The sequence below is a fragment of the Dasypus novemcinctus genome, chromosome 5 (assembly GCF_030445035.2).
Source record: "Dasypus novemcinctus isolate mDasNov1 chromosome 5, mDasNov1.1.hap2, whole genome shotgun sequence".
Lineage (NCBI taxonomy): Eukaryota > Metazoa > Chordata > Mammalia > Cingulata > Dasypodidae > Dasypus > Dasypus novemcinctus.
In genome coordinates, this window is record NC_080677.1 from 118,640,995 (window position 1) to 118,662,030 (window position 21,036).

The following is a 21,036-nucleotide window of genomic DNA, read 5'->3' on the forward strand; positions in this document are numbered from 1 at the left end:
TCTCTGTGGCCTCTCTGTGTAAGCTTAGAATTATCTGGCTCCAATCCTTTAAGTGCATCTGAATCCAGGTTCTATCAGTCTTCTGGCTTCTCTTTCTCACCCTCTTTTTCTGGCTCAAGCAATGGCCTCAATACATCTACATAGAAAGCTAAAGTTCCTGATAGTATAGAAAGAGGGACATGTGGCTGACTCCTGTCTCAGGGAGTTCCTTAGAAATCATAGACACTTTTGTTTTTAATTACCACCATTGTCCATCTCTGTTGAAAAAATACAAACATGGATATGTATGAAGTGAAAAAGTACCACATCCTCTCTCCATGGGTAATGATGTAGACTTCAGACATTTTAAAAATAGTTTTCTTTTGACATAGCAAATTTAAACAAGAGCCTTCCAGAAGGAAAAATGGTACTCACGTCTTTTCCATATTGTAACCAATTGTTAGATTTATCCTTCCAATACCAAATCCATTTTGTGGAAAAGATGGAATCGACTGGCTTTGCCATAGATGAGGGGGTGGAGATACGTCGCATGGGATTAGCATTACAAGTCATTTTCCGGAAATCGATGTTAAGATTTCTTATAGAAATGCTGAGAGAGAAAAGTTTAAAGTTAACATGCTACATTTGACCTGTTTTCTACAATCTGGTCTTCTCTGATGAAAGCACAGAATTAAATTTTAGAACTAAAAGGGATCTTCACAATTTCATTCTAAAGCTCTAGATCTTACACACAAAAGAAAAAGTAAAATACAGAAAGGTAAAGTAACTTGCCCAGTCACGTATTTGGTGATATCATAAAATAATAGTATTCTCTCAAAAAGTATCCCAAAATAAAACTGTGCCCATATATCTTTTTCATAGAGTATACTGAGAGCCAAAAATATAAAACAATGGATTGACTCAATGTTAGAAAGTTACGATGTATCTGTTGCATCTACAATCACAGTAGGTCAGTTTTTAAAATTATTTCATTTCTGAGTTAAGTCTAAGACATTTGCTCTCAAAGTGTGGTCCAAGACCCTTTCAGGGAGTCCACAAAATCAAAATTATTTTCATTTTAATATTAAGACTAAATTATTTTCCTTTTCACTTTCATTTTTTTCATGAATGTACTGGAAAGTTTTTCAGAGGCTACATAATGTATGATTTCACTATTGATTGAGTGCAGAAGCAGATATGATAATCCAGTTGTCTTCTATTATTACATCAGATATTGAGATTTATAAAAATATAAAATAATGTCACTCTTCTCAATAAATTCATTTTATTTTGGAAAATAAAGTTATTTTTATAAAAAAATATATAATAGGGCTTTTTAAATGACTCAATAAATATTTAACTTTTTCTCAGTTTTAAATTTGAAGTAGCAAATATTGACAGCTATAATCCACATAAACAAAAGCTCTTTGAAGTTCTCAATAAACTTTGAGAGTGTAGGACGTCCTAAGAGCAAAAACTCTGAGAACTGCTGCTCTAAGAACAAGGAACGATTTTGCCCCGCAGGGTTTATCTGGCAAAACTGAAGACATTTTTGGTTACCCTAACTGGGGGGATGTTTACTGGCATCTAGCAGAGACCAGGGATGCTGCCCAACAGGCCCCTACAACAAAGAATTATCTGAAGTAAAAAATCAACAATGCCGAGGTTCAGAAACCCCGCTCTAGAGTCACCTGGGGGCGGGGAAGCACCTAGAAACAAGACGGTAGAAGATGCCACCCTCTAGTGGCAGAGAACAGCAACAAAGAATCCCCACCAAAAATTCACTGAATTCACATATGATGATTACTTTCTTATCTCAAAGAATTTCCTGCTAAAACTAGGATCTATCTTATACCCCTGCACATCACTGGTAAATACGGTCATGTGTAGTGTCACCCATCTCAACTGTGACAGAAACAGAAATGTATCGTAGCCTCTTAGATACTTCTAGGATAGAGAAACTAGCAAAACTAAAGGAAATAAACCCAGAATTTCTCTTTTTTAAAAAAAATTTAAAAATAAAGATAGAAAATGCTAATTCTGCATAAGAACTACATGAAATTGTTCAAGCCATGTTTTAAAATTATGAAATTAAGCCAAAGTCTATTTTGTGCTAAATCATTTAGTATTTTCAATAGTTCTTTGATGAACTGATAGGATTACAAACCTCTCGGCATTGTGTCTCTGGAAGACACACAGACAAATATTGACTAAACAATCACATTACTGTTTGTTTCAGTTGGGTTAGCAAATATTCCCAGAATCCCCAGTATAAGCCAGGCTCGGTGCTACTGCAAATCTAACTCAGCAGCGTGTGGGCCATTTGATCTCAAGAGTTATTTCAGGGAAGCAGATTTGGCTCAAGGGATAGAGCATCTGCCTACCACATGGGAGGTCCAGGGTTCAAACCCAGGGCCTCCTGACCCGTGTGGTGAACTGGCCCACACGCAGTGCTGATGCACACAGGGCATGCCCTGCCATGCAGGGGTATCCCCCGCATAGGGAAGCCCCACACGCAAGGAGTGCGCCCCGCAAGGAGAGCTGCCCCGCGCGATAAAAGTGCAGCCTGCTCAGGAATGGCACTGCACACTGCACACATGGAGAGCTGGCACAGCAAGATGACACAACAAAAAGAAACACAGATTCCTGGTGCCGCTGACAAGAATACAAGTGGACACAGAAGAACACAGCAAATGGGCAGAGAGAGCAGACAACTGGGGGAGGGGGAGAGAAATAAATAAATCTCTCTTTTTTAAAGCTATTTCAAACTTGAATGGGATTCTGAAGGAAAATTTGCCCTTTTTCCTATAAACCTAGCACTAGGCTTTCCCTTATCAAGTGGATCTTGCAAGCCAGAGGACAGCCACCAACTTACAGCCAGTTCTTTGGGTCACAGTAGGCCTCCTCAATCATCTCCATGAGTCTGAGGTCCATCCAGGTATTTGTAGTTAACATCTGCCACCGATAGGGCAGATGGAAATGAACTTTGCTGCAGTTGCCTACAAAGACAGAGAAAGGATCTGAGGGCCGTTTTAGCAGGAGGGAGTTCCAGTTCAGTCGAGTTAAAGGCTGACTTTCTCCATGAAGGTCTGCTATTGCCACACCTGCAGACAAGCACATTTCCCACCCATGCCTTAGTTCATGCTAGCCCCTGCTTATATTGCCTAATATTCATTATCTAGGTCCCTTTACTGCTTATAAAAACTCACTGGAGAACAGAAATCCCCCACTCCCTCAAAAGTCACATTAGCCACATGAAAATTTGGGGTAATTATAAATTTGCAGTAGACTTTTTGCAACGCCAAGTGTGTACATTAAGATGAAATGCTCTCCAGCATAGACACTGCCTATATTTCCTTGAAGCCCCAGGCCTACAATTCATCCCTTCCAGAAAGATTTCCCAACTAACCTCACTCCATTCTGATCTGACTTATATTTTGTATTCCCTTTGCCTGTATTCAGTACCAAGTTTTGGCTTTATTATTTGTGTATTTACTTATTTACACAGTTTTCTCACTTTTACATGCCTCGATGCCCCACATAAATTGCAAAAGCATTGAGGAAAGGCTACATCGTTATTTAGCTTACATCTCCTTCACATAACCAGGACAGGGCTTGCTGAATAAACGGATGAATGCTATATATAATGTGTTATGTATGTAGAATGTTCTGTAATAATAAGAAATACAGAAAACAGTTCTTTTTTCCCCAAAATGTACATTATATAATATTTAAATCATTTTGAAATATCAAAGAGGTATGACTACCTTAGAATAAAAAGAGGCAGGTTTAGTCACCACAGGCAGACCCACAGAGTGGCACTGCCTGATCTTGGCTGATTCAAAAGTTTCAGAAGCACTTACAGGAATATGGAGCCTGAATTCATGATCCTGTTTGCGACTGGGGAGGGGACACTGGGTGCGCTGGGGAACGACTGCCCATGGCATGCCTCCACTACAGCTATGTTTTATTTCTTCAAAATAAATAAATAAATAAGAGGCTGCATAGCAAATACAGCATAGCATTAAAATCTGCAAAAGGTAGGAGCAAGATACACAGTAATTTCTCTATAATTGTTTTATAATTTTCAAAAACTGTTGTGAGAGGAGCAGATGTGTTTCAAGCAGTTGAGTGCCTACTTCCCACATGGGAGGTCCCAGGTTCGGTTCCTGGTGCCTCCTAAAACAAAAACAAAACAACAAGAAAACAAATCAAGGGAGCCAATATGGCTCAGTGGTTGAGTGCTGGCTTCCCACATAAGTGGTCTCATGTTCAATCCCTGGTACTCTCAAAACAACAACAAAAATGTTGTGAAATACTTTAAAGTCAGCTTAGCAGTAGGAAGAAAAACAAAGGAGGGTCACAAGTGAGGTCTTCGATGTTGGTGGCAGAAAAATGGTACTAAGAGTTAAGTGCACCCCTGACAAGGGATTAAACACCACAGAACTGAATCTGACCAGGGACCCAGAAGACCTTGAAGAGCTAGCTCTTTTCTGTCTTTTCTGTTTTGACTAGTAGACAGACAATTAAAGAGGTTAACAGAAAGAAGCTACACAAAGCTCTCTTTGGGCTCTAGAGGAGACACCGAAGGACAAGTATCTGCCTGGAGAAAGCACATGGAAACAGATGGCAGATGGCTTTAGAGCAGAGATGCAGAAACAAGACACATTCAACAACTTCGGGGGACCATGGGGGGAGGTTAGGAGCCTAAATGGCTCTACTCCTAAACCAAAAGTAGCTGAAGAGTTTCAGGATGAACAGACATTCAGGATCCCTGTCTCTGAAAGAAGACAGGATAGGCTTGTAAAAAAGGGTGGGAATATGATGTTAAATCTCGGGTTTTTCTTCCAGAAACTAAAGTCTCCAAGTTCACTTGCCCAGCTTTAGATAGCTAGACAGGCACAGGGTTTTAATGACCATGCTCCTTGAAGACAGATCCTTTAAAAACAACTTTAGCTTGGAACCACTAAGTCTAGGAAGCCCAGTACAGGTTTAAAGGGAAAAATAAAAGGTACCTGTACAAATGGAGTCTCTTGCAGGCTGTGCTAGACAGTTTGCATGAATTTTCCCACTTAAGCCTCACAACTCTACAAGCCAGGCAAAGGAGAGAACTAAAATTCAGAGAACTCAAGCCAGAACCCACATCTGTCTGATTCTAAGCCACAGCCTATTACATTACCTACCTGTGCACTCAGTTTCTGTTGTTACTGTTGGTGGGGGAGTATGTTTTCTCTGACAGTTATCAGGTGCTTATGGTATTAGAGATATTTGTTTCAAAGTTGCATAAAATGCCTGGGCTATAGCTCAAGTTGAAGAATTATATATAAAGATGTCCATCACATTATTTACAACAGGAAAAAAATGGGAAGCAAAATATTCAATTACAAGTGAGCAATAGGAAAATAAATAATGGTATATCCATATGACAGTTTATAAACCATTAATATGTTTTCAAAGAATGTAAAATAGGGAAGTGGATTTAGCTCAACTGATAGAGCATTGGCCTATCACACGGGAGGTCCAGGGTTCAAACCCAGGGCCTCCTGACCTATGTGGTGAGCTGGCCCACGTGCAGTCCTGATGCGTGCAAGGAGTGCCATGCCATGCAAGGGTGTCCCCTGCGTAGGGGAGCCCCACATTCAAGGATCCCCCATAAGGAGAGCCGCTCCACGCAAAAAAAGCGCAGCCTGTCCATGAGTGGCACTGCACACATGGAGAGCTGACACAGCAAGACACAGCAAGATGACACAACAAGAAGAGACACAGATTCCCAGTGCCACTGACAAGAAGGCAAGAGGACACAAAGAACTCACAGCAAATGGACAGAGAGACAGACGGGGGGAGGGGGGCGGGAATAAATCTTTTTTTAAAAAAAAGTAAAATACCAGAAATATCCAGAATAATAATTAAAAATCAGGGTGTAAAACTGTATAGTGACATCCAAAGTTTGCAATTTAAAAAAATAGAGAAAAAATGGAAGGAAATATACTAATATGTTAGCAAATCATCTCTATATGGTGTTTTTAAATTATCTTTTGGGTAGAATATAGACCTTCTAAATTTTCTGTAATAAAAATAAATGGGGAAGCAGATTTGGCCCAGTGGTTAGGGTATCCATCTACCATATGGGAGGTCTGTGGTTCAAACCCCGGGCCTCCTTGACCCGTGTGGAGCTGGCCCACGCGCAGTGCTGATGCACGCAAGGAGTGCAGTGCCACGCAGGGGTGTCCCCCACGTAGGGAAGCCCCACACGCAAGGAGTGCGCCCCATAAGGAGAGCCGCCCAGCGCGAAAGAAAGTTTAGCCTGCCCAGGAATGGCGCCGCACAAATGGAGAGTTGACACAACAAAATGACGCAACAAAGAGAGACACAGATTCCTGTGCCGCTGACAACAACAGAAGCAGACAAAGAAGAACACATAGCAAATAGACACAGAGAACAAATAACTGTGCCAGGGGCGGGGGCAGGGGGCAGAATGGGAGAGAAATAAACAAATAAATCTTTAAAAATTTTAAAAAATAAAATGAGTCACACTAATAATTTATATAAATGTTGCTTTAAAAAGTTAAAAACCTTCAACTGGCTTAGAGAACACACAGTCAAGTCCTGATGTCAGACACAAGGCCAAGTGAGTCACAGACCACTAAGAGAACAATCTAGAGACCAAGCAAAGGAAGCAGACATAACATCTAGACCCACGGACAGAGGTAGACAGCAGAAAGTGACACAAGAATGAGAGGACAGCAATTTGTCCTGTGGGAAACACTTCCCCCGGAAGCCTGGTGGGCGGGGACAGTGAACAGATGTGGAAACCTGACGGAAACAACACCGAGTCCTGTGAAGCCCATGTTTCTTCAGGACAGGTGTGAATGCTCATCTGTGAAGAGCCCCACAGAGCCAGAGAGACTGTGTTTAAATGCTGACAGGAAATGAACTTTTAAAATCTGTCTGCTAGAATACTTTGTTTTCGTCTGGTGGAATCTTTTGTTTGTTTTGTTCTCAGTATATGAAAAGTTGGGTCCCTGATTAAGGAAAATCTTTTACTTAAGGCTGAATGGCTATAAAAGGTCAAAATCCAAACTGACTCCTTTCATATGTGAGGTCTTAACCTGTCAATGCCCCAGTTTTCTTATCTGTGAAATGGAATAACAACAGTACAAACCTCTAGCATTGATGTGAGGTTTAAAGAATGTGCACAAAATCTTAGCATTGTGCCTGGCGTATAGCAAATGCTCGGTAAAAGTTGGCCATATTATTATTAATAAAATTTCTGTTTATAGAAAGTCCTTAAGTTACTCACTAAGTCCACAACCCTTATACAGACAGTCAAGACAAATTTCTTCTGAGCCACAATCATCTGTCCTGGGAGATGTGGTATCGACGATGTCAGATATAGAATCTATAAAACAAAAGAGGATACATTTATGCTGATCTGAATTTTTACACCAAAAACAAATACAACTGTATCACGATAGGAAAGAATACCTGAAACTGGTGCCACATTCAAGAAAATCCCCAAGATTCATGTGTTGCTCATGAGAGCCTGGACAACCCTCCGTAAAAGGAAACATGATCGTGAGGGGCACATGAGAGGCATGTTTACTTCTTAAATCATAGTTGAATTATTCCTATTTTTAAAAATATAGCAGCTTATTCCACATACTTTTATTAGTTCATCCATCCCTGTCATATGTCAATCTCCTTACCAACACAAAACCTTAAATAAAACCCTCTAACTCTAAACCAAAATTATAGATTATTCTTTAATAACCATAGGTGAACATCCAGGGAGAAGCAGCCATAGTCACCCTGCTACTGGAACAAGACAAGACAGCCCCCCCACATTTTTTCCAATAACTTACACAAATCCCGGTCGTGGGTCCTACCAGTTGGAAGCACATTGGCAGGTGCAACAGAGGCTTGGGCAAAGTTGCCACTGTGGGCCCACTTGCTTGGGGAAGGGGTAGCAGATGACACCTTAGGCAGACTGCTGACTTGTACGGGAGCATTAGCTTCCCCAGATGGGGCAAAGACCCGGGTTCTCAGATCCTGACTTCCAGGGTATGACACATCTTTATCTCGGCTGACTGCCCCTTTCAAGCTGAAACCAGTGGCACCAGTTTTACCTACATCAGTAGAATCAACAGTAACTTTGCTCAAGTCATTTGACACATTGTGGGCATACTTACTAGCCCAGTATGTCTTCCCAACAGATTTATGATTAAAAAATGCCAGTCCTGGATCATCTTCTGCAGTTTTGCCAGTGATTTGGAGATTCCCATCAGTGGTTCTGGTGCCCTGATTCCTCGATAGTGATTTTTCTCTCTGTCTACTGTTATAATTTAAAGATCTTATGGAAGTTGTACCTGTGGCTGTTCCATCAACAATATCATCATTAAGAGGGAAATGTTGGGCATCTTTATTACCACTTTTGCCCTCAATGTTGGGAGATAAGTCCAATGAAGGCCTGCCTGTGCTCTTCGTTTGTACAGAAACAAAATCTGTGAAGGAGGCAGCTTGATTCTTAGAAAACAAAGTCTCTCTTTCGGTACCTTGGTGGTTCAACCAGGAGGTGGAGCCCTTCCAGCTGGAGGCTGATGTTGAATCAGAAGCAGAATAAGGGTTCCCAAACAACAGACCCTCTACACCGTCATTCACTGAAACCTTGTGGCTTGTACCTCCAAGACTGGGAGCCTTAGATGAGACTGAGGAAGGCTGAGAGCTATCCTGACTCCCAAAATTCATGAATTTGTCGGTGAGGTCCTTTATATCATCCAGGGGAGACATGCCACCATTGTCGTCTGGACTGGGTGTGTAGGACCTCTGAGTAGAAGCTGAAGCAGATGGAAGAAATTCTTGATTGTCCTGAGATAATCTGTCTCTACTTTTGCTTCTGCTTCTATATGCCATACCTCTATGATTAGGGGAAACAGCTAAGAAAAACAAAAGAATGAAAAGTAGAGTTAACAGGATTGAGTTCTTACCACCATGCCTCCCTACAGCTTTTCCAGGTTTGCTATTCAAATTCTACCAAAACTACATGTTTTAATCTGGTATAGAGAAATTTTGAGGAAGGGTGGTTATGAACATGAAGGAATCCTGACATTGTGATAGCAAAGCAGAGAACATCACACCATCCCCTAAGATATGAGGTGGTCCCTGTTTCTTCTCAGGCTTCTCTTCTGGGTATCAGATGTAGCTATCATTCAGTATAATTTTAGGCTTTTTAGAGAAAAAATAAATTTCAGGAAGAAATTTATTTATTTGAAAGTTTTAATTTTCATGCAATTTCATTATAACACACTATTAACTATTGGTTATATATAGCCTAAATATAGTAAAATTATTATTTGGCATAGCCAGAAATTGGGATATTCTAGCTAAAAATGGCTTAGCTTCTTAAAATTATAACATAATTATATTACATAACCACAAAAAGCATTATTCAATTTTTTAAAGTCTAGAAGTCTCTTCAGAATCTTATTATGCCTCATGGTTTCTCCAGTCATCATTATTTGTTATGGTAAAGTATGGATGTACCAGTTAATAGAGTTTCAATTGTTTGAGCACTGAATAACAAAAAATTCTATCATCATATTAAAATATTTTCTCTTTTGGCATATGTGTATGTATGTGTATGTGTGCGTATATGTGTATAAGCTAATTAAATGGTATTATTGATGGTGGCACAATAGTGTTAACATAGCACCGAATTATATATTTGAATGTGGTTAAAAGAGGAAATTTTAGGTCGTATATATGGTACTAGAATACATTTAAAAAAAAAAAATTAACGGACTAGCACAACAGTGAACCCTAAGGTAAGCCAGGGACTACTATTAATAGTACAATTATAAAAATGTGTCATCATCAATTGTAACAAATGTATTGCAATTGTGTTTTATGCATGATTTTTGAAAACCTACATCTTCTCTAATAAAAATAAAATAAATAGATAAAAGGTATTATTGTAATTTCAGGGATATTGAGAAAAAGACCCGGGTCCCTATATGTTCAGTAAATATTTGTTTTGTGAAGTGGCCATGAAAAAAAAATTGCAGGTATTAATACCAATAAACAATACAAAATTGCTTAAAAAACAGTACTGAGAACTTTAATTAAATTAAATGTATATTAAATACATGGGAATTGTACTGTGGTTAGGTAAAAGAAGGGCCATACTCTTAGGAGACACATACTGAAGGTATGAAGTCAAAATGCCTGCATACATCAAATGGTTTAACCAAAAAATGTCCTATGTGTGTCTGTGTGTATCTCTATGCACACAGAAAGAGTAAGAGATAAAGCAATTGTGACAAACCATTAACCACTGGTGAATCTTAAAAACATTTATTTGGTTTCTTCCCTCCACCCCCTCCTCCAAAAAGGCTTTATCGATTAGCTTTTAGAAAAATGAAAAAAAAAATTTTTTTTAATCTGGGGGGAAATGGTGCATGAAAACCAAATTGCAAAATTGCATATACTATGACTAAAAAATGGATAAAAATTGTGTATGCATATAAACCAGGTATGGGAAGGAAAATGAAAATGGTTTTGTGTGCTAAAGTAGAAATTATAGGTAAAGTTTTTCTTTCCTTGAGTTGCTGTTTATTTGAAAGTTTATACAACTAATACAACTAAAACGGAAAAAGCAGTTACCTCTCCAGACAGAAGGGTTCTTTCTCCCCGGGGCATGCTTGCTATTGCAGATATCCTGGATGTTATGAATGACTTCCAGGCTCAGCCCATGTCTCCTCATGATTGTCAGCACATTTCTGTCCATCAGGTTATGGGACCTGAGACAATTGGAGTACCTGCAAGCCCCCCGGGTGAAGTGTTCACAGATGTGGAGCCTTTCACAGGATGGCTGCTGGTTACAAATCTGTCCTCGACCGGCTCCTTTATAACTTTTGCATATCTACAGAAGGAAGAAACGGGGTGAGCTACAATGGCCAAAGACAATATCCCTTGCTGTATCTGCCATGCATTTAATGAAGAAGGTTTATGTATACAAAAGTTTCTGAATCAAGCAGAGATACACCAAAGATTTTTTAAAAATGCATATTCCACAATCTTTGCACAGTTACCTTCAACTGATGATTTATTTTGGGCAGAGGAAGCATGCAGACTATCTAAAAGATACAAATGAATTTGCTCACCCTAGAAAAAATCCAAGTAAGATGGCTGGCTACAGATAGGCCCAAACAGGACCCCAAGTGAGCCCTCCATTACAAAGGAATCCAAAAGAGGAAGGCTCATCTTTGGACATGGACTCACAACGCAATTAAAAGGAAAAGTGGGTCCTATCTGCAACTGTTTGGGAATCCAGAGTCTAGTCTCTGCCAGACAGATCTTGGGTAAGGTTCTCAAGAAATCAACTAAAGAAGCTAATTTTCCTATTTCTATCTAATTAGATATATCTACATATCTAGTTCTACAGAAACATAACTCCTACTGAAAACAAGGCAGAAGGAATGCTGTCCTTGAGCCCAGAACGAGAAGATCTGGCTTCTAAGTCAGAGACCTTAGAACGAGCTGTGCGATCTCAGTGCATCCTTGCACACTCTCAGCTATTCACTGTCAGCCTCCATTTCCTTTGCTGTAACATAGGAAAAAGTTTGCTCTGTCTATCGAAGCCTGAAAGTGTTGTGCAAAATATAAAGTTTAAGGCAAACGTTTAGACCATTTGTAGCACTGAAAAACCAGTATAGCTTAAACATTAAGACATTAAATTATACCTTATGGTGTTAAAAAAAAATACAATGTAACTCTTACGCATGTCAGGCACATTAGATCTTCAGGTTTAACATTAACCAGAACAGCCTCTCCACCAAAGAATGTGTAACTATGCACTCCCCATCTACATCCTCATATCCATTCATACCACCCTCCTGTCCTTATCACCCCAGACTGCCCATCACCAGGTGCCTGTGCACATTTTAAGATTAAAACGTGCAAAAAACTAATGAAATTTCCCATTCCTTCTTAGAAACGTCACCCTGAGGATTAACTTCCTTTGTTTCAATCTATATAAAAGCTGTGAGAAAAACCCTTTAAGCGGAGGCTGACTTGAGAATGGTTACACCACCCACCTCCTGCCAGCAAACAAAGCCACTTTTCCTGCCTAGCCTAATCAGGTGTCTGTCTACTCTGCCGCGCTGGGTGAAGACCCCAGCCGAGAACAGCCCTGGTCCCCTTCAATTTGGCACCCAATGTGGGCCCGGCGTCCTTGTGAGAACGAAGCTACTCGGTGGCTGCTAGAGTGCTTTACTCTAAGAGTCGGACAAAGGTCTCTTGCCCCAGATGTCTAGGCTCCCCAAAGGCAGTGGGCTATGAAGGAAAGCCGGATCTTTTCTTTTTTTTTTCACTTAAAGTTTTGTCCTGTACATGTGTGGTGGTTTGTACTATTCTCACTATTCTCAACAGCACACTAGTCCCTGCCAGAGCTGTAAGTAACATTTTGCCAGGCTTGGTTTCTAGACTTGAAAAGGAATAGGGAAGGAAGCAGCCAGCCCGGGCATAAGAAAGGGCTGCTGAGCTTGGTTGATTGGGCCTTGCTTTCGAGACTTGTTTAACTAGGATGGAAAATAACCAGCGTTCAGAAGAGAATGGAAAAAGCAACCCAATGGGTTGCATCATTACACACTGGGAACAATCTGGGTACAAAACTATGACTTAAAAGAGAATCATCCACCTTTGTAAAGAAGTTTGGCCTCAGTATGCAGGTGAACAGAAACGGCCAGCACAAGGATCTTTAGAGTTTAAAACTCTTCTGCAATGAGACCTATTCTGTAGAAATTTATGTTAATAGGATGAAACTCTTTACATCCAATGCTTTATGGCTTTAGCCCAAAATGAGCAACTTCAGAGAGAATGTTTTGGACATGGTGTACTGCCTATTAGTCAGGCCCCAAATCCCCAGCACACTAAAATTAGAGACAACAATGACTCGCCACCCCAGCCGGCTAAGGAATTAGTTAATCAACCATCTGGACAAAAACTGGAGTTAAATAATTACAAAGACCAGGAAAATAGAACCAGCAAAAATCTCCCAGAGTCTAACTCAACTACTGATATCTTAGATACTATTATTATCTCAAGTACCTGGAGAATTGAGAATGCCACTGCTCCCATACCTCCCCCACTCCATTTCAGGAGTATGAAAATAGACCTGATTCCCATTAGATCCCCCAGAAATGGCCTCCCCACCCAACAGGCAGAGTGGGGTAGCTTTTGGGCTGGGAGCCTCTCCCTCAGAAGGGCAAAGCCATGGCCAATTCCCTCCTCAGCAAGTGCCTGCAGGAATAGATGACCAAAGACAACCTAGGAGCTATTTATATGTACATACTCCATTCTTGGAGTCTATATAATTGGAAATCGGTTCTATATAATTGGAAAGATCGGCTCCCTAGTTACAGAGACAACCCTAGTAAAACAGCAACTCTTTAAGACTATATTTGGAACACAAAACTTGAACTGGGCAGATATTCAGTCTTTATTAAATGTTCTTTTAACTGCAGAGGAAAAGCGAATTGTACTAGAAAAAGCTCAAGATCATGCTGGTTTTCTGGCCAATAACGACCGACCCTAAAATCCCATTCATGTCCCTTAAAGTCAGGCAGTTCCAATAAGTGATCCTGACTGGAACCCAAGAGAACAGCGGGACTGAACAAAACTGGATCATTACAAAGCATGTATAATTTGGGGGCTTAGATATGGGGTTCCCAAGCAAAATAATTTGAGCAAAATTCAAGAAATTGTCCAAAAGAGACTCCTCGAGGCATATGGTCCCTTCACTGACTTAGACCCATTGTTAATTAACCCACTGTTAATCGGCACAATGTTGGCCAGTCTTTTACTTGTCAGAGTGCTCCTGATGTTCATCGCAAATTGCAAAAAGCAGAAGGAGGGCTAAAACAGCCAATTTCAAGCCTGGGAGAGACTGCCTTCAAAGTGTTTTATAACCGAGAAGTGACTCAAGAAAAACATAGGAAGAAAACAATCTTGCATACGGCTAACTTGAATGCTAACTTTTAGGAGCAGTCCTAAGCAAAACCCTCCACAAAAGAGGGAGCCAAAGGTAAGACCTCAGGGCCCCTAGAAAACCTCTGAGCACACAGCTCCCAGCAACGTGCTTACTGCTTGGGCAGTGGAAGCAATGACCCATTGCTCACAAGGAAAGGAACACTAAAGTCTCTAACCCTGCATTCCAAAACCCACAATTACAGGGGATGAGTGACAGGGCCCAGGGGTACTTTCCACCAGTCGGGAAACATTCTGATCACCCACAAGGAACCTAGAGCCTCTCTCCAAGTGGGTAAGAAATTGGTAAATTTTCTGGTGGATACAGGAGCAACTTTTTTCAGTTCTGAATCAAAAGCTTACTCATAAATCAAATGAGTCTGTCCCTGTTATTGGGAGTGTTAGGGATTACAAATGATCAGTTCTTCCTATCGCCACTATAATTCCAAATTGGAGACATCCAACTACTGCATAAATTTCTCTACATGACTGAATGTCCAATCCGTCTCCTTGGCTGAGACTTACAGTCAAAGTTACAAGTCTCAATCTCTTTTTCACACAATGAAGTTAACATACAGGTTCCGGCAGTGCAAGCCTATGCCCTCCAAGCAGCCTTGCTGGGCCTGACAGAATGCACCAAGAAATTTGGAGTACCCAAAGAAATAAAACAGGTGCCAGCCAAGGTATGCACAACAGGGAACCTCTGGAAAGGGCGAGAAAAGCACAAAAAGTAAAGGTAAGTAAGACTGTGGCCAAATAAGCACTTCTCCGCACTTAAAACAGTACCCACTTAGACCTGGAGCTAAAGCAGGGATCTCACATCTAATTAGGATGCAGCTAAGAAATTTCTAATTTCTAAGAAATTAGATCCTGTCAATTGGACTTCAACACTTTTATTAGGCTTAAAGCGTGGCACATGAGAATACAGACCTGAGAGCTAGCAACTAAGCAGTAGATGCTATCCATTCAATAGCACCTATCATTTATATTCCTTGTAAATATCTCAGATGCTTATACTTGGTTCACTGTATTGGACTTAAAAGACATCTTTTACCGCATTCCCTTAGTTAGAGAATCGCAAAAGCTTTTAGCTTTTGAATGGGAAGATCCTGATACTGGAATGAAACAACAATATCCTTGGGCTGTATTGCCACAGGAAATTTAAAATGCCCCAAATCTTATGGCAAGTATCAGAACCTAAAAATAAAAAGGAAGTTAGAGGGTTTCTAGGTATGGCTGGCTATTGCGGGCTCTAGATACCGAATTGCTAAACCCCTATGTGAAGCTTTAAAAGGGGATGTAAAAGATCCTTTAAACTGGACCCCAGAATGTTCTCTGGCATTTTAGGAGCTTACAGGCAAGCTCTTCTCTGTCCCAGCCTGCAGATTCCCCTACTGGCTGAAGGAATCTGAACTGTTTGTGCATGAAGGACAAGGCATTGCCTTGGGAATATTAGTACAAGCTTTTGGCAGGGACCTTATCAAAGCAGTTTGATTCCGTTGCCCAAGGCTGGCCAGCAGGCCTACAGGCTGTTGCAGCCACCTGTGACCTTCTGTAAGAAGAGGAAAAATTCACGGTAGTCTCCCCCACAGGATTTCTTACCCTGCATTAAGTTCTTGCAACTGGAACAGAAAGGAGGTCAATGGTTAACTGTGGGCAGATAAAACAAATATTAAGCTGTTTTACTAAACAACCCAAAGTCACTCGAAGAACTACAGATAAGTTCAACTCAGCCACATTATTGCCTGAGTTTAATGAAAAGCCAGAATCGATGACTCCCAGGCACAAGTACCTTCAACTTCTTGATGAAAAGTATTCTAGCCATCCTGCTATCAGATCGAGATTTAGAATTATTCACAGATTATATGGATCATCGAAAAAGCAGAGCAGGCTAACTCAGTAGTTACTTTCATCGAAACACTAGAAGCAGAACCTTTACCCCAAGAAAGCCAAACTAATTGCTCTCTTAGAAGCCCTGCAATTAAGTGCAGGACAAAAGGCAAACATATAAATATATACACAGATACATATAAACATTGCACACGGAACTATTTGGGAAGAACATGGTTTATTAATCACCACCAATAAAGATATTAAGCATGTAGAATTGATCCTATAGATACGTGATACAGTTTTACAACCTAAAGTTGGCTGTCATCCACTGTAAAGGACATCAGTCTACTAGTAGTAAAGAAACTAAAGGCAACATGCTAGCAGATAAGGCAGAAAAAGCAGCAGCCAAAAGAAAATCCCCTTCTACAACTCTTGCCATGTTCTGTCCAAAACACCCACTGTAACCTCATAGTGAACAGGACCCAAGCTCAAGAGGTATAGAAAACCTCAATATTCAAAAAAAGACTTGGCCAGGGCAAAAGAATGGGGATTTATAAAGCGAACTGAACAAGGATAAATGGTTAAGAAGCAGAAATGAACATGCTGATGTGCCTAAAGTTCTTGTCCCAGAGAGACTCCTTAAACCCACCATACCATCAAATTACTCATAACGGACGTAGAACTCGATAATGGATGAGTTGATTCCTGGTGGGGCCCAATTGACAACAAACCATTCAAAATATAACTCGTCCATGTGTAGGTAACCTGTGCTCAGGTTAATCCTCAACCCTGCCCAAAGGCCCCTGCATTAACAAAGGAAGTACAGCCCCGGGGTCTGGGCAGAGGAGAAGACTGGCAAATAGATTTCACTGCAATGCCAAAGCTCCTGGAAATTTTAAATGTTTGTTACTGTTTCTTGACACTTTCACTGGATGGGTAGAAGCTTTCCCTTGTTAGACTGAAAAAGCCCATGAGGTTGTTAAACGCCTACTAAAAGAAATTAATCCTAGGTTTGGACTCCCACTCTCCATTCAAAGTGACAACAGCCCTGCTTTCGTCTCTAAAGAAATTAAAGATGTTTCCAGTTTGCTGGATATTGATTGGCGACTACACTTTTCTTATAGACCTCAATCCACAGGAAAACAGAATGTATGAACAGAATGTTAAAGGAACATCTAGCAAAAATCTGCCTAGCAACACAACTAAAATAGGATCAGCCCCACCCATCGCACTCCTGAAGCGACACTAGGTTTAAGTCCTTATGAAAGGTCATACAGAAGGCAACTTCCAAAAGTGGAAAATGCTGACAATATGCATCCTAGCTCTGAATTAGCTACCATACAATATATAGACTCCCTGGGAACTACCCTGACTGAGATCAATAATCGTGCTTCTAACTATCTTAAATTCCCCACATTTACCCCTTTACACAGTCATAAACCTGGAGACTGGGTGAGTCCATATACCTAGAAAGACCAACATCCCCAGGCAAAACAAAACCCAAAGTGAGTTGGACCATACCTAGAATCACTTGTCACTCACTATTAAGTTGCAAAGCAGAAAACCTTAGATACATCATACTACAGTCAAGCCACAAACATTCCTGCACAGCGATACCCCACCAGTCAGTCAAAAAGCAGCCATCACCATCGCCCTCCGAGAGGACCAGAGCATAAGTATACTTGTGAATCATTAGAAGGACTCAAATACTTGTTTAAAAGAACACCTGCATAAATAAACTTACTATTATTTATTGTTTTTAGGCTCTTGTCTAAAGTTAGTTCTCATGTATTTCATTTCTATCTCCAAAATCCTGCCTGTAAAATCACAAGATGCTAATCTATTCCTTCAATGAGAATACTATTATGCTACCTCTATAAATCAATCTAATTGTTGGGTTTCTGGACAGTTGCTTATCTCTAGTGTATCTGGCCTGCTTTGATAGATATCACCACAAGCAACAGGCTAGAAAGCTCTGAAGTCACTTAATAAAAAAAAAAAAAAAGCAAACTAGACGAGGGGCACTAAATACAAGACCAATACAGATCTATAGCCAATAAGTTTATCCCAACCAGGATACGTCTCATATTTTCCAATAAGGTTGGAAACTTATTGAAAACTGCCTTGTAATACTCTTACCAGTTAGATGATAAAACAGATGACCCAATTGAAAGAGGGAAAAAAATGGCCATTTCCAACTTTGGGACAGAATGCTCTGGCTTACACCAGGATATGGCAAGTTAAGTTAGACAGTATCTCTGCTGGGAACAAAGAAATCACTCTCAACTGCACAACCTGTCTCTAACTCCACTCCCCTCAAAATTTTAAGCAGTTAGGTTTATCCAAAACTATTGTGTTCCCACAGTTCAAGGCAAACTAAAAAAGGTATGAAACTTTAATGTTTTGAGGGCAGGAAGTGTACCTTGCTTACTGGAGCCTCATTATTCAACAAAGAGTCCAACACTTAACAGACATTCCTAAGTATTAATTGAAAGAATGAAAAAGCAACAACAACAAATGAAGGGGACCCAGAAGAGTTAAATACCTGGTACAAGATTGCATTGGTGTTCAGTAGCAGAGTCTGGACTGGTGGAGACACAGAAAGTCTGAGAACATTCCGCTGTGGTCCTCACAGATCCTTGTGGCCTTCCTCCCACAGCTGTTCCTCCCCATCCTCTCTTGCACTTAATTTAGCCCTGAACTCTCCCTGCCCATCCTTACTGATAAAATCCAAATTGCCCAAACAATGGTCCTCCCTCTTTGTAGAACCATTCTTAACAGACTATGCTAGAAACCAGGTGAACTCCGGCTGACCTCCTCCCACTAAAGCCCTAGGAGAACATTCTTTTCCCATCCTCTAGGTTAGAACACTTTCAGAGACTTTTCTTGCTGAGCATTTTCGAGAAAAATGTATGCTGAGTTGATTTTCTACTACAAAACTGCAGCCAGCTCCTCATACCTCTTGTTTAGGAGACAATGCAAACTCCCAGTCTGTGATCTTAACCCTGACAAGTGGTGAAATTCATGGGTACTGATTTCTTAAAACAAAGAAGGAACATCAGGTGAGACTCTCCCTTCTTTTGACAGCACTTCTGCCAATGGGCACTTCTGGGATCACAGGCACAACAGTATCTTCAACTAGGTTCATAACTGCCAACCTCTTCCCTAAAGAAGGGAAGAGCCACCACTCCCCCTTTTTTTCCAGGGAATCAACAAAGAAATGACTCAGATGTCTGTCATGATATACGAAGTCCTTAGTGGTTTTGAAGAACTAAAGCAGAGAGAAAGTCCTCATAAGCATCCTTTCTAAGCCTCAATGATTAATACTGGACTAGGGATGGACAATGGATCAACACCCTTTCTCAAATTTTATAACAAGTCTTCAGCTAAGTCATTCCTTCACACAAAAAGGACAGGATGGGATGCTGGTTCAACCCCTTAAGAAGCCGCCTGCATGTCAATGGGGACTTTAATGAGGTTAGTGTTTCCCTCATGCTTGTAGCCATCAGGAACTGGGCTGAGATATAGGTCAAGGGCCATAAATATCCTAACACAAGACCTCTAAACCTTGCATTCCTGGAAACAGAGAGCAAGAGACAAATCTAAGTTCCTAGACAGAAGAATGCACAAGGTGGGGGAAGGAAATGGGATATATTTTCCTCCCCCTAACAAATTTTTACAGAGTGTCTGCAAGCTCAGTGACTAAACCAGAATCATTCCTCAGAACATAGCTTTTAAATCCTCAGGGAATCAATGGATGCGAGTTCCAGCAAGATGGTGTCAACTTAATTGGTGCTGGAGTTGGTAGATGTACATCCAAGAGACTAGAATCTTTGGGCTGTCCATGTGCCACCTGGGCCCTGGTCCTCAATGGAGTTGCAACACCTACTCTCCAGTTCATTGGATTCAACCAGGACAACTAACAAAGAGGTAATGATGGACAACCACCATACCAAGGAACCGAGAGAGTCTACAACTGCAAGCAAGAGAGTCCCATCCACTGGTCGTATGGAACTGAAGCCCCCTCTCAATTAGAGGTGGAGTGGGCATCACCATCCCAGAATCCTCAGGATTGGGGAATGATCTATGGACTAGAGTGGATTTACTGGACTCTACTATAGACTTATTGTGATTCTAGCAATGGAAGAACTTACATGATTGATGTGGAGGCAGTGGCCACTAGAGGTTCTAAGATCAGGGAGAGGGAAAACAGGTGTAATACGGGGGCATTTTCAGGACTTGAGAATTTCCCTGAATAACAATGCAATGACAGATACAGGCCATTATGTATCTTGCCATAACCTACAGAATTGCTTAGTGGCAATGCTCCAAAATGTGTTCATTAGTTGCAATGAATATACCACACTAATGAAATATGTTGTTCATGTGGGTAAATGTGGGCAGTGTGGGGAGCAGAGCATATGGGAATCCTCTATATTTTTTATGTAATAGTTATGAAATCTAAATATCTTTTTTAAAAAAATTAAAAATTAAAAAAATATATCAATGAAAAAAAATCCTCAGGGAAACACACTGAACTCAGAGTCAAGGAGAGTTTAACTTTCCTGAGGTCCCTAACAGCTATTTCAACCTACTTTACATTATCTCCATCCCTTCTACCCACCCTACCTGGGTCTTCTATTATATTTCTATGCCTTAGTTTTAGTGTGAGGCTAATTTCTTTACTCAAAGATTTTTCTCAGGTCAGATACCATGCTTTAAACAGCATCCTCTGATCCTGGGTGTATGAAACTGTTAATTATCCATTATTGTCCCAATCTTTCTTCTAGTAGTAGAAGTTTTAGCTGAACACATCACTATCCAGACACAAACTACATTTCCTAGCCTCCCTTCCAGCTACATGTGACCTTGTGATAAGTTTTGGTCAATGGGACGTGAGTAGGTGTGTTGTATACAATGTACATGTCACATCTTTTGGAAAGAAAACTGCTTGCCTCCTACTGACCTCCTCTCTATATTCCTGCTAGCTAGAAAATGGTGGCATGAGAACAGCCTCACTGTACCTAGAGATGGAAGCTATATGTTGAAGATAACAGAGTCGACCTACTGACTTGAGTCCCTGGATGACACCGTGGAGCCAAGCTGCCTGACAACACAGTCTGCCCCGTCTGTCTACATCTAGACCAAGAGTTGGCAACCTTTTTCTGTAAAGGGTTAGACAGTAATATTTTAGCCTATGCA

General features: G+C 40.7%; 1 protein-coding gene across 8 annotated transcripts in view; it reads right to left on the reverse strand.

Annotated features, from left to right (window-relative positions):
• The window catches only part of ZC3HAV1 (zinc finger CCCH-type containing, antiviral 1), an 84,254-nt gene that overhangs the window by 32,848 nt on the left and 30,370 nt on the right, over positions 1 to 21,036 (reverse strand). For 3 of the 8 annotated variants that reach the window (XM_004462134.5, XM_012526618.4, XM_004462131.5), the window contains exons 3-7: positions 10,639 to 10,897; positions 7,842 to 8,912; positions 7,280 to 7,378; positions 2,855 to 2,978; positions 415 to 589 (exon numbers count right to left, since the gene is read on the reverse strand). In XM_004462134.5, coding sequence (XP_004462191.1) covers positions 415 to 589; positions 2,855 to 2,978; positions 7,280 to 7,378; positions 7,842 to 8,912; positions 10,639 to 10,897 — 1,728 coding nt within the window. The remainder of the gene's footprint in view (positions 1 to 414; positions 590 to 2,854; positions 2,979 to 7,279; positions 7,379 to 7,841; positions 8,913 to 10,638; positions 10,898 to 21,036) is intronic. The other 5 variants (XM_004462133.5, XM_058297443.2, XM_004462132.5 and 2 more) reach the window with 3 other exon arrangements.